This window comes from Bombus affinis, chromosome 13, assembly GCF_024516045.1.
Source record: "Bombus affinis isolate iyBomAffi1 chromosome 13, iyBomAffi1.2, whole genome shotgun sequence".
In the NCBI taxonomy this organism is placed as follows: Eukaryota; Metazoa; Arthropoda; class Insecta; order Hymenoptera; family Apidae; genus Bombus; species Bombus affinis.
In genome coordinates this window covers 4,370,052-4,381,903 of record NC_066356.1, presented here as the reverse complement: position 1 = coordinate 4,381,903, position 11,852 = coordinate 4,370,052, and the positions used below count along the sequence as shown (strand labels likewise).

Below are 11,852 nucleotides of genomic sequence, written 5' to 3'. Positions count from 1 at the left end.
CGTCCCGTTATCTTGGTCCTATTGAAGGATCCAGTGAGTCATTCGAGTTATTTATCATTTATTTGTATATAACTTCAGACTAGCTGCACAATCGCCAATAATTTATATTTCACGATATCTTAATCTTTTTTTGATTCTCTTGATATATCCAGAAATACGCTGACGGTGACAAGCGTGATTCAATTGGCACTGTCTTTCCTTCACGGAAGAATTGATGTAAGAGATCACAGTAAGTTTCTAATAGAATAATGCTTCGCGGCTTTTTTAAGTCCCGCTCAGTTTCGTTTTATTCGAATTTTCACAAAAACCAATCACATGTCCGTCTCATTCTTTCGAAATCCGTACATACATTAATGAGACTTCATTCAACATCTCACGTATAAAATGGTGACGACTACCACTTGTTACAAATACGTTTTATATTACAATTTTATTTTATAAAATGGATGTAAATTCGAACATTTGTAATAAGTTATGTATACTATAATTTTTTATATTTAAAATATCGTTTGTTATCGAAATTATTTTCAACGAATGAAATTAATAAAATTGTTTTGTTTTCCGCTGTAAATTCTCGCGCCAAATTTGAAATTAGAATATGAGAAAATCACACTATTTTGAATCTTATTTTCAGAAATAATTCATAAAATGCAGTTATCTTGCGATTTTTTCTTATGCGTTATGAGGAGCTTATAATAAAATTTTATAATTTTTATTTATTTTATAGGTAAGTTATGTTCCGTATCCCAAAAACAACAATGCCTGTGACTATTGTAGCCACAAAAAAGCCCAAACAAATGCAAACATGCTTATATTCATCTTATGAATGCTCACAACCTTGTCTTGATGGATATACTTACTGCGCCAAGCATATTCTTGAGGATCCAAATGCACCTTTCAAGCAATGTGGCTTTGTATATAATAGTAATGGCAGAAAATGTCAAAACCCTGCACCAAAATTGGATAGAAGAGATATTTTGTATGTATCAAATGTAAATTTATTGAATATTTTGTTTATTATATATTTTAAATTACATATGAAAAATCTATCTAATATATATATACAGATATTGTACTGAGCATGCTAGAAAAGCCCAAATAGCACGTATAAAATCTACAGCAAGACATTCTTTACCACAGACACCTGAAATGCTCTTACTTAATTTAAGTCACTATGTTAAGAAAACAGATTCAAGTACTGAAGATACCGAAGATGAAGAAGGAAAAATCAAAGCATTAGACCCTTTTAGTAAGCTTTGATCTGTAGTCTGTTAATAAAGGAAAAATTAAAGCTAATTTTAAATTAAATGGGAATATCATATTAAAATCGTTTTTTAGCTGAAGTTGATGCATACAGAGTAAATGCAAGTGGAAGTGATATTTTGGATTATGCAAGTTCCTCTGATAGCGATATTGAACCTACAGCAGTAACTGATACTTTAAGAGGAAGTTATCTTGATGATAGTGATAATGAAAGTTTATATAGTGCACAAGAAGATCCTTTAAAGTAAGAATATACTTATATATAATTACTTAGACTAATTTATTATTTTATTCTGTTCCGTAGAATAACAGCTAGCTTGCTTTGGCTTGAGCAAATCTTAAAAATGAGATTATATCAATTGTCTTTATCTTTACTTACTTTCCTTTCGTAGTTGCTTTTTGCAAAAATTAAACAGTAATTTCTATGGAATCATTAGTATTAATTTTTTAAGGCATGCTGGAATTTTTACTGCTGAGGAGGTGATCTACATTGCACGAGAAAAACTAATTAGACTGCAATCACTTTACATAGATCAGTATAGAAGACTGCAGTACATATTAAGAGAGAAAAGACGAAAGTATTTACATGCCCTTAAAAAGGAAAAGGAAACGTTATGTAGTATACATGATCAACCAAAAGAAACTGCAAAAGAAAAGAAAATTTATGAAAAACTAAAAGCCTTAAATCGTTATCATAGACGAAGTGGAGCTGAAGCTATATTATATAGAAAATCTTTAGAACGTAGAGCACAGGTTAAATGCAATTTTATTATTTTGTATAATATATAATGTTAATACAATATACGATGATAATAAAAATTATAATTATGTATTCTTTATAGGCAACTGAAGGACCCACACAAAAAATACCAAGTATATCAAAATGTATCTTTACAGAAGGTGGAGTAAAATGTGGAGAGAGAACTCTTCCTGCTGCAAAACATTGTCGCAAACATATCCTTAAAGTAAAATAATTTTATTTAATTACATAATCATGATATAAAAAATGTATAAAATATTTAACAAAATTTATTATATCAATAGGATCAACATCAAGTTTTATTCAAAGCATGTGGAGCAATTCGAGCAGATATAGAGTGTCATGAACCAGTACCTGTAATTTTTGATACAAATTGTGTGTTTCACATGAATTTACCATCTGAATGTAAATTGGAAACTATGAAGGTAAATATTTAAACAGATATTTTCATTGATAAATGTGAATAAAAATATTAATTTTATTTACTATTACACAATATTCAGTTTAAAGAATCAAAACCTGAAACACAGGAAATATCAGCAACAGATAATCAATCTGTAGAAATTGATGTAGTAGGAGAAATTCAAGAAATTGATCCAGACGATGATATGGCAGGATTAATGAGAGAGATGAGTGATGCTGCACATATGAAACCAGTATTTAATGAAAGTTTAAATAGTGAAGCTAGTACAGATACAGCTTTTAGTTTATCAGCACAGATGAGTGATAGAGATGACCTTGTTTCTGTGTGACAAGGTTTTTTTCTATGACTCCAAATCATAAAATATTAATGTTTGTTGTTACATAATTATGCAAATTTTATTTGTGAATTTTATTCAACTTAATTATATTCTTACCTGTATATTAAGTGCCTAAAATTAAAAGTGATATGAAGTCAAACATGATTATTGTGTGACAACAAAGTATATGTGTGTCATTCAGAATAATCGTAGCGTATCTCCAATTTTATTAAAAACAAAACTATACCACAGACATGTTCAAGACGATTTTGAAGTATTAGTATAATAATGAAGTTTCTCCATATGTACTACATTTACCGTATTAAAATATTGATAACATTTCGTTACTTGTATTTGATTGATCCAAGAACATTTCATAAAAGCTTGTTTTTCTTGAAAAATCAATAATGGAAGTTACACTATTATTATTCTAAACTACTCATATGTATTAATATAATTTATATGTTCATGTATCTGTGTACATGTGCAGTTACCAACAATCACTTTCATTTGTAAATATTGTGACAGCCACTGTCACCTTTTCATTGTACAACTTTAAAATAAAATACAAATGCACCTTCTTAAATGATTATTTTATTTCCTCTATTATGATATTTTTCCAATAAATTATTATTTCAATATTATTTATTTTTTGATGTTGTGTTTCGTTTAATACTAAAGTTAACTGAGGAGAATATAATGTTCACTACAAATAAAGGATTAAGTATAACATCTTAGAATAACTATTAATAAAGTAGTTATTAAAATGTATTACAGCAAATAAGAACAAATTTGCTTAAAAAAAACAATGAGCTCAAAACAATGAAATATTCCTTTTCTAATATAAAGCAACAAATTTACTATTTCCACTTATATGTAAAAGAAATTAAAATCTTCCATAGGATAGAGTAATATATGAACATTTTTCCAAAAACTAACGTTTATGCTTTCCATTTAAATTTTTACAAAAAGCGCAAATCATTTAGTTAAATACACTAGTATTAATATAAGATATAATGTAAGAAAGTATTTTGTTTACAAGAATATAACGCTTTTTTTCAATTTTTACATTTTCTGTAAAAAAATACATAGTTATTGATCATGGTATTAATCATTAACATACAAACAAAATAAATGTAACTTACAATAAATAGATGAGGTTTTACCATAATTTGGTTGTTTAAATAGTAAATTTTTTAAGTAATAAAAAAGTGCACAATATATGTTTTGAAAATGAATGTTCCACTTCATTACAACAATAAATGCACTGTATAGAAATAATTGCAAACAAATTTTGTTTAAAACGCAGTTTTAGAAAATTGAAGATATTTCAGTTTTTTTTACAATCGCAAATAATGGTTGTATTTTCTTATGTAAGTACAGCTAAAAATATTTAGCTCAGAAATTTTAATTGTGTATTATCTTAAGACATGCAGATATGTACATATAATTGTAATTACCAATTCAACAATTGATAATTATTGTGGCAGTATGAGTATTTAAAATTTTTAATATACTCAATTATGAATAGTGATTTACCGCCTCAGTTTATCTGTGTCCATACTTGATGAATTTACTTTGTGCACAAGTGTATCTATAGTTACATATAACTAGAACATGTACTCTGTGACATTATCAGTAATCATTTTATTTGGTAGTTAGTTACTGAAACACAAACTTATATATATGCACTTTCTTGATAGTATTGTATAATATTTAGAACTTTATGCAAATGCAAAATAATTACAACAAAACAATTTGAAAGAAATAAGCACCAAAGATTCAAAAAATAAACATTTTCATACTAGTTTAAAATGCATTTATGATCAAGGTGTCTAATTTTCCATAATTTAATAATAAATGACTTGATAACACCGCTTTTTCTTTCTGATCTTATAATTCAACTAATATATATCTATTTCAGCTTAAAATTATCATAAAGCATATAGAGCACTTTGTTAACTTTTATAATAATACATTCATGATAGAATTACGTATAACATTGATTCAATTACAAAGTATTTATATAAAGTTGTATTTATCTAAATTATTATATCAAAATAAAGAATGTAATTATTAAATATATCACAATTAAACTTGGGTTCTGATACAATGATAATTGTAAAACACATACATATCATGTAAATGCTAGGTGTCTGATAACTAAGAAGATAACATAGATTTTAATTATAATCGTTACAACAGTCAATACATATTCATACTGACATGTATCTCACCTAACTACAGAATGAAAATGTTCATATTGTTTATAGAGAATCGGGTACATTAAACTAAAAATATTTTAACTAAAATAAATGTCAATGAAGTAATAGCTATTCAAATTTTGTACATAATTTTTCTTATATTAACTAGAACATTACATCTCTCATTTTTTACGATGTAAGCCAATCATCATTTACAATTAATAGACCTAAAATAAAGAACTGCATGGCATTTTCACAAATTTATGTGGTTTTAGTAATAAAATATAAAAAATTATCTGGTAAAAAGTGATTACAATTACCTATCTTTATAATAATTTATCAAATAAATTGCAAAATTTTCAACTTTTAGCTTGAATCCTCACTGTTTTTATTGTTTTCAAAGAACGCAATATCTCAAATATAATTTTTAATAAGCATACTTCAAATATTGTCGTTGCATTTGAATTACCTAACTTTCTTAAAGTTGTTTAGCTCATTTGTTCTTGTGCACTGAATACTCTTAATATCGTAAAACATTTATTCCATTATAGTACCTTCTTAAGTTTTTAATAACAAACTATGTTGCTATCAATAAGAAATCTTATGTTAAATGTGAGAAGGAGAAAAAGTAAATTATTTATATTATAGTAACAGTAAATATTGTTTCGGTAAGAATGGGCAGTCAAAGCTTTATTGACTTAATTGTTGACTGTAAATATAATTCTAGGAAGTACTGCAAGCTTACCATTGTTCAAAAAACTTGTCAGTCTTTGTAGATTTAATCACTGAATATATTTTTAAGATCGTGTTCATAGAGCGCTATAATTAACATTATTCCAAGGCCACACGATAGCCCTAACGCTTGTAAAATACATTGCCATTGAGAACTACGCTCCACAGAGTGACTTGAAGATAATTCTGGAATCTATATAAAACATTTGACGCTTAATTATAATTACGATTAATTAAATGAATTAAAATTATACTCACCATATCTACTAATGCTATATATATAAACATTCCTGCAGCAGCTGCAAATATCCAACTACTTATAGCAGGAGTGCTCCCTAATAATACTCCAAATATCATACCAAACAAACAAAGTATGGAAGATAACACATTATAAAAAACAGCCTGTTTAGCACTCATACCAGCTTTTAACAAAACTGCAAAATCTCCTGTTATAAAGGAATAAAGGATAAAAATTTTGAATATTTTATAAGATTTAATAAGTTATTTATTTACTATAAGTTATGTTTTTATAATATACCTATTTCATGAGGTAATTCGTGACAAAATACAGCTATTGCTGTGGAGAAGCCACCCGCTATATTTGCTGAAAAAGCAGCGCCTATAGCCATACCATCTGTGAAGTTATGCAAACCATCACCCATTACTACCATCCAAGCAACACTAGACATAGATTCAGGTGCAGAATGAACATGGCCTAAACAAATTTTTCAATTATATCGTTTAACAAATATTATATCAGAGATAAGATAATATATTTAATAGTACCATGTGAATGAGTATGACCATGATGTTTCATTTCATGTTCGCGTATAATAACAGTATAACTTTCTGATTCATTTAAAGGTATATCTGCACCATCCGTATTTTTCTTAGTATTTACAATTGAATCGTCTAATCTCCAATCTTCGGTTGGTTTCTTCTCTACATCATTCGTCATAATTTTTGAAACTGAATTGCAGTTAGACGTCAATGGTTTTTCCTCCTCAATCACAGGAGGTCTCTCATGGTTATTATGTTGACGGTTATGATGATTATCTGAATAATAAATATCCTCTTTACCATAAATAACATTCTTTAAAACATAGAATAAAAGCATTAAATATTTCATTAAAACCTTGACTAAATCGTGGCATTATACCTTGATCCGTGCTAATTTCACCATAACAATATGGATACGACGAATATTTGTGTTTGCAAAGTTTCTCTCCAACAACATTGCTGTTTGGTCCATCAGTTTCTCTCATTACTCGAACACGTGATGGAAGCTAAAATTACAAACAGTTTTTATTTAAAAGTTTATGTATTTTATAAACACATTAGAAAAATTTATATATTTTTATTTGTCCTAATATCTTTTTAGACCTAATATTTACTTTATTGCGACGTTGTCGAAGTTTCCTCCATTCTGCTAACATAGTTAAAGCTTTCTCCGTAAAAAAGAATAGTGCAAGACCCATCATTGCAACTAGCCCTTTCCACATATTCATGTTGTCTTCCTCTTTAGAATCTAATTCAACATGGTCATTATGAATATGTTCGTGATTATGATGTGACATCATCGCCTAAGAGAAGAATAATTCTTTCTTATGTAGTAATATAATTTATTTTCTTTATGTTAAAAAATTATACTTATATTATATAACATCTTACATGTGGCAAAAGATGAATAAGAGCATCACCACACAATGTTCCTACAGCAAGTGCAACTAAAAATTGCAATAATTGATGATAATAAATTTTACCCATGAAAGGTATAACAGCTACACCAAGTAAACCACAGAGACTGATTATTAGAATACTGATTGTTGAATAGGCCCACACTAAATAGGAGAGTCATGTATTTAGAATTCTATAATACTTAAAAATATCAAATTCTAATTGATATTATATTGATTATATACCTTGCATCATATTTCGAGCAACGTCTTCTCCATGATATTTATTAATTATTGGTTTATAATTCTCTGGTACACGAATACATCCATTTCTCTCTGAGCTTGATTCACCTGCTAGTTGGTAAACAAGAGCTGGACACACGCGTTCAAAAAGCCAACTTGGTAATGTTGAATTATTATTAGTGATCAAATTGTATGGCATATCTCTTGCAACAGTACTTAATAATTCTTTACTACTTAAGCACTGAAATAGCGAGATTGTCATTTATGAGAAATATTTAATTACTTAAGAAAAAAATTAATTTATTTGATTTCTGTATGATAGATTGTAATCTTAATTGTTACAATTTATCTCACCCGTTCCTTTTTAGCTCCATTTTCATATTCTGGTAGGCCATTATTTTGTAAATTCTTTGACTTGTCTACACAAAGAAAAAATTATATATTTATTCATAGTACTGAAAAAAGACTTATACTGCAAAGTTTTGCATAATATTTATTTAATCTAAAAACACAAATAATTCATATAATAAATGTGTTTAAAAAGGACAAATTGGAAAAATATTATAATACAATATAATATAATACAAAATATAATACAAATATTATAATATGTATCTTCATAATAATAACATTTTTATAATAGGATGTGACTGATAATAGAAAAATGTCAGTTATCTACATAGAGGATAACATTACACATGATATGATTATTTAACCACTGATATCTTGTACAGACAATAGAAGTTTTATCAAATTTTGTTTATTCATTCATAACTGCAGAATGAATGTTACAGATTCTTTTTAATTATGTTTTTCTAGCTTTATTTTATGCATTAAATACATTTATTTCATAAGATATCATGAATACATTTTAATATAATTGTAAATAAGCGTTCAATGAAATCAATAAATAACTCTATGAATTAATGAATCAAGGTCAATTGAAAAGGAGTTTGAACTCTTAAGTTAAGCTAAATTATTATGATCAAGATGATTCTCATATTGAATAAAGATAAAATATTATCAGCTTATATATACATAAGAGCAGATGTAGCTTTATTTCTTATTATGATTGATAGGTTGGTAATTGGTAATTAAAAGTAGTATACCATATATGTATAATATAGACTGATCTTCAAATAAATTCTTAAATATAAATTTTTTTTTAATTATTATTAAATTAATTCAAGTTCTTCAATTCATTAAAGAGATATGTTTCTAATAATGATTTAATCAATAAATTAAAAAACTTACCCAGTGAATTTTCATTTTGACCAGTAACAGTATTATGATTTTCTAAGCTTGATATATCTGTTAATAATCTCAACAGTCCTAACTTTTTTAATAATTTTTCAAAGCCTTCCATTGTTATGCTTGTACCATCTCCATAAGTTTCAAAAATCTTTTTAATGAAATATTTTTCATCTATAATATCTACATTTCTTTTTGTCCTAATCCTGTTAAGAGGATTTTGATCTCCGTTAAATTGTGCTGCATTTAATTCATCATTGTGCATAATTTCAATTTGGCCTAGCCTTTCTAATATTTCTATATCTTCTAAGCTTTTTGGATCTTCCCCTATTATTGGGATTTCAACATTTTCGTTAACTTTTACAATTTCTGTGTTTTTGTTTTTAGTATAGATTTCATTTGTGGCAATTGGTACCAATAATATAGTTTTGCTTCTGCTATTGTTATCTAACACATTCGAAAATTCAACAGCACCATTGTTATAAACACCTAGATTATTTAAATTTAATTTTCTCACATTCCTCTGCTGTGTATCTTTGGATTTTATTAATAACCAAGATGGTTGTAATTGTTCATTAGGTCCTAGCTGCTTCTCAGAGTTAACAAAATTATGAGTTGTTTGTCCCGCTGTTGAGAATTCAGTATGTGCTGAACATGGAGTGTGTGCAGCACATAAAACACAAACTACACAAACTGTGACAAAATGATGTGACATGTTGTATATTCTGTAAAATGAAATAAAAGATTTTGATTTAAATATAGTTAATTTATATGTATATGTACATATGTGTAACCTTATATTTACCAACCTTTATTACCAAATAATGTTAAAGTATATTCAAACTATTATACAGCATTATGGTCTATTCAAAAAATCATTACATCAGAGTATAGGCAATAAGATATTACATCAAATAGGAAGTAGCTATCTATGCAACAATCACAGTGATAATGAATCCAATTACAGCTAACAATGTTACTGATTATATATCATATATTTGTTTAAAGAAGAAAATCATACATTACATTTATAAATTCAGAATATATTATAAAATGTAACTAGTTGATTAGTTAAGTTAATAGATTTTATTATGAAAAATAAATAACAACATTGTGAATAACAATAAAAATAAATATTTAATATTTAATTTTTCTTATGCAAATGATAAATATAATTTACAATTTTTTATAGTATTAATATTTAATAAAACAAATTCATCATTGCCTTATGAAATCATAGATATAAATTATATATTTTTTACACTGAAATGTAATTTGCAAATGTTACAATGATAATTTAGTGCTTTTTCAATGTTCCTTGCATTATAACTTCTAAAAGTGTATACTACAAATATATTATTATTTCTATTTATAAAAATACAGATTAAATTTTGATCAGCACATTATTCTGTATATTACAGATATCAATACTGTAGATAAGATTAACAAAATGAATATGCTCTACAATAATAGCAATTGATCTAAGCTTAAGTAGTGATTAATTTCATTCTAAAGAATGAATATATTTTCATAACAATAGATATAACAAAGACTAAAATTAGGCTTTAATATCATCTCCTCAATGAAATTTTAATAATTATTACAATATATCAAATAAAAAACGAGTATTTTACTTAATTATTGTTATACATCTACTTTTTTGCTACACATGAAAATTACAAATACATAATTATAATTTTTATCACATAAATTAAAATTGTAAATAAAAAAGAAAAAGATTTTAATCGCGCACAAAACACATAATTTAGCTATCTTGTCAACTGATTCTATCGACGGCGGTATGTAATGAATGACAAATTCAAAGCACACAATTTTCATTTATAAGTCGTGTATTAATCCATCGTAAATTACACACTTTCATTTAAATGTTAAGTAAAAAAATTACGAATGCACAACAACTCGATAGCTCCCACTCGATATGGAAATGTTAATCAACTAATACAAATATAACTAATCGCAGTTTATAGAGTAGAAAAACACATAATAAAGTAAAAGATGAAAAAGCGCGCATTTTATGAAACAAAACTATGTAAACGAGCCAGGATGCATGCGCGACGTATCGTATCCGAAATAGTCAAGGTGTTCGATGTTGCGGTCGCTCCTTCAAAAAACCGTATTTTTAGCTGTCAAAAAGAGAAGGAGATTCATGGTTATCGCCCTCCTTACCCTACCCCGCATTCTGTCCATGACAGAATTTAGAATTTAGGTTAGAAAGGCGGTCTCCCGCTTTAATACAAAAAAAAGAAGTGTCAAGTTTTGGCTCGAGACCCGACTGTTTTTTGTCAGTATACGATATCAGATGAACGGTCGCCGGATTACACTATAATAGCACACTGTCATCTAATTACCTTTATTCAATCAATGAAACAAAATTCCCGCTAGGAAGTGGCATATGCTAATTGATCGAGACGCGCTCACCAGCTTGCGGAAAGCTCGCGAAGTCCCACGTTAACGTAAGAAGAATCTTCTACTTCTACTCTTGTCTCTGTCCCCTTTCTTCCCTCCTCGACCAACCGCCGATCCAACTCCACCGCGTGCAACAAGTATACTCTGAACATAGTAGACTGACGAACTTCGAGCCAGGACCGACAAACTTCGAAAAATTCTTCGATATTACGCGATCATTGGTTTAAGGTGGTACTGTCGCGAGTCCGTACGTTTCAACTGGCTTCAAATTTCAACGGGTCATATTGCCAGCACTGTTCCTATGCGGCGCTATCTTCCAACCTATTGTAATAAAAATTCTTGATCAAGGACTTGTCTTATTTCAGATTCAACTTATTTTTTCTCACGACATACATTGAAAACTAACATTTTTGGCAGGATTGTTTTATTTCAATATATTTAAAAATAAATTTAAATTAAAATAAATGAAATACTTTTCCTTCAATTAAACTTGATATAAAATTATTCATTTCTGTAGTCATAGGATAAAAATTAAACATGTACATGGTTCAGTTCA

At 27.6% G+C, this 11,852-nt stretch overlaps 2 protein-coding genes across 7 annotated transcripts; one reads left to right on the top strand and one right to left on the bottom strand.

Annotated features, from left to right (window-relative positions):
- Positions 1-71: 71 nt before the first annotated feature.
- Positions 72-3,349, top strand: LOC126923494 (KAT8 regulatory NSL complex subunit 2). Of its 3 annotated transcripts, none has more exons than XM_050736993.1 (8): positions 72-216; positions 728-979; positions 1,068-1,249; positions 1,339-1,507; positions 1,701-2,016; positions 2,106-2,228; positions 2,308-2,448; positions 2,527-3,349. In XM_050736993.1, exons 2-8 carry the CDS (start codon positions 735-737, stop codon positions 2,773-2,775), a joined length of 1,425 nt encoding a protein of 474 aa, XP_050592950.1. In that variant the 5' UTR covers positions 72-216; positions 728-734; the 3' UTR covers positions 2,776-3,349. The 3 variants fall into 3 exon arrangements, with proteins under 3 accessions (XP_050592950.1, XP_050592951.1, XP_050592949.1); XM_050736994.1 differs by having other exon boundaries at positions 81-229; positions 1,716-2,016; XM_050736992.1 differs by having other exon boundaries at positions 81-229.
- A 2,276-nt stretch (positions 3,350-5,625) lies between these two features.
- Positions 5,626-11,429, bottom strand: LOC126923493 (zinc transporter foi-like). Of its 4 annotated transcripts, none has more exons than XM_050736988.1 (12): positions 10,746-11,429; positions 9,679-9,798; positions 8,873-9,594; positions 7,973-8,037; positions 7,622-7,859; positions 7,371-7,540; positions 7,094-7,282; positions 6,835-6,985; positions 6,486-6,755; positions 6,238-6,414; positions 5,958-6,145; positions 5,626-5,892 (listed from the first exon to the last, which is right to left on the bottom strand). In XM_050736988.1, exons 3-12 carry the CDS (start codon positions 9,582-9,584, stop codon positions 5,746-5,748), a joined length of 2,307 nt encoding a protein of 768 aa, XP_050592945.1. In that variant the 5' UTR covers positions 9,585-9,594; positions 9,679-9,798; positions 10,746-11,429; the 3' UTR covers positions 5,626-5,745. The 4 variants fall into 4 exon arrangements, with proteins under 4 accessions (XP_050592945.1, XP_050592946.1, XP_050592944.1 ...); XM_050736989.1 differs by having other exon boundaries at positions 11,239-11,429; XM_050736987.1 differs by lacking the exon at positions 9,679-9,798 and having other exon boundaries at positions 11,239-11,429.
- Between the last annotated feature and the right edge of the window lie 423 nt (positions 11,430-11,852).

Bases quoted from the DNA above. Each gene is read 5' to 3' on its own strand.
- LOC126923493 (XM_050736988.1), bottom strand. From the start codon at position 9,584: ATGTCACATCATTTTGTCACAGTTTGTGTAGTTTGTGTTTTATGTGCT. The intron at 7,283-7,370 runs GTAAGATGTTAT...TTCTTCTCTTAG, and splicing joins TTATTCATCTTTTGCCACAT to GCGATGATGTCACATCATAA. The intron at 6,146-6,237 runs GTATATTATAAA...CCTTTATAACAG, and splicing joins CGAATTACCTCATGAAATAG to GAGATTTTGCAGTTTTGTTA.
- LOC126923494 (XM_050736993.1), top strand. From the start codon at position 735: ATGTTCCGTATCCCAAAAACAACAATGCCTGTGACTATTGTAGCCACA. The intron at 980-1,067 runs GTATGTATCAAA...ATATATATACAG, and splicing joins TTGGATAGAAGAGATATTTT to ATATTGTACTGAGCATGCTA. The intron at 1,508-1,700 runs GTAAGAATATAC...TGGAATCATTAG, and splicing joins GCACAAGAAGATCCTTTAAA to TATTAATTTTTTAAGGCATG.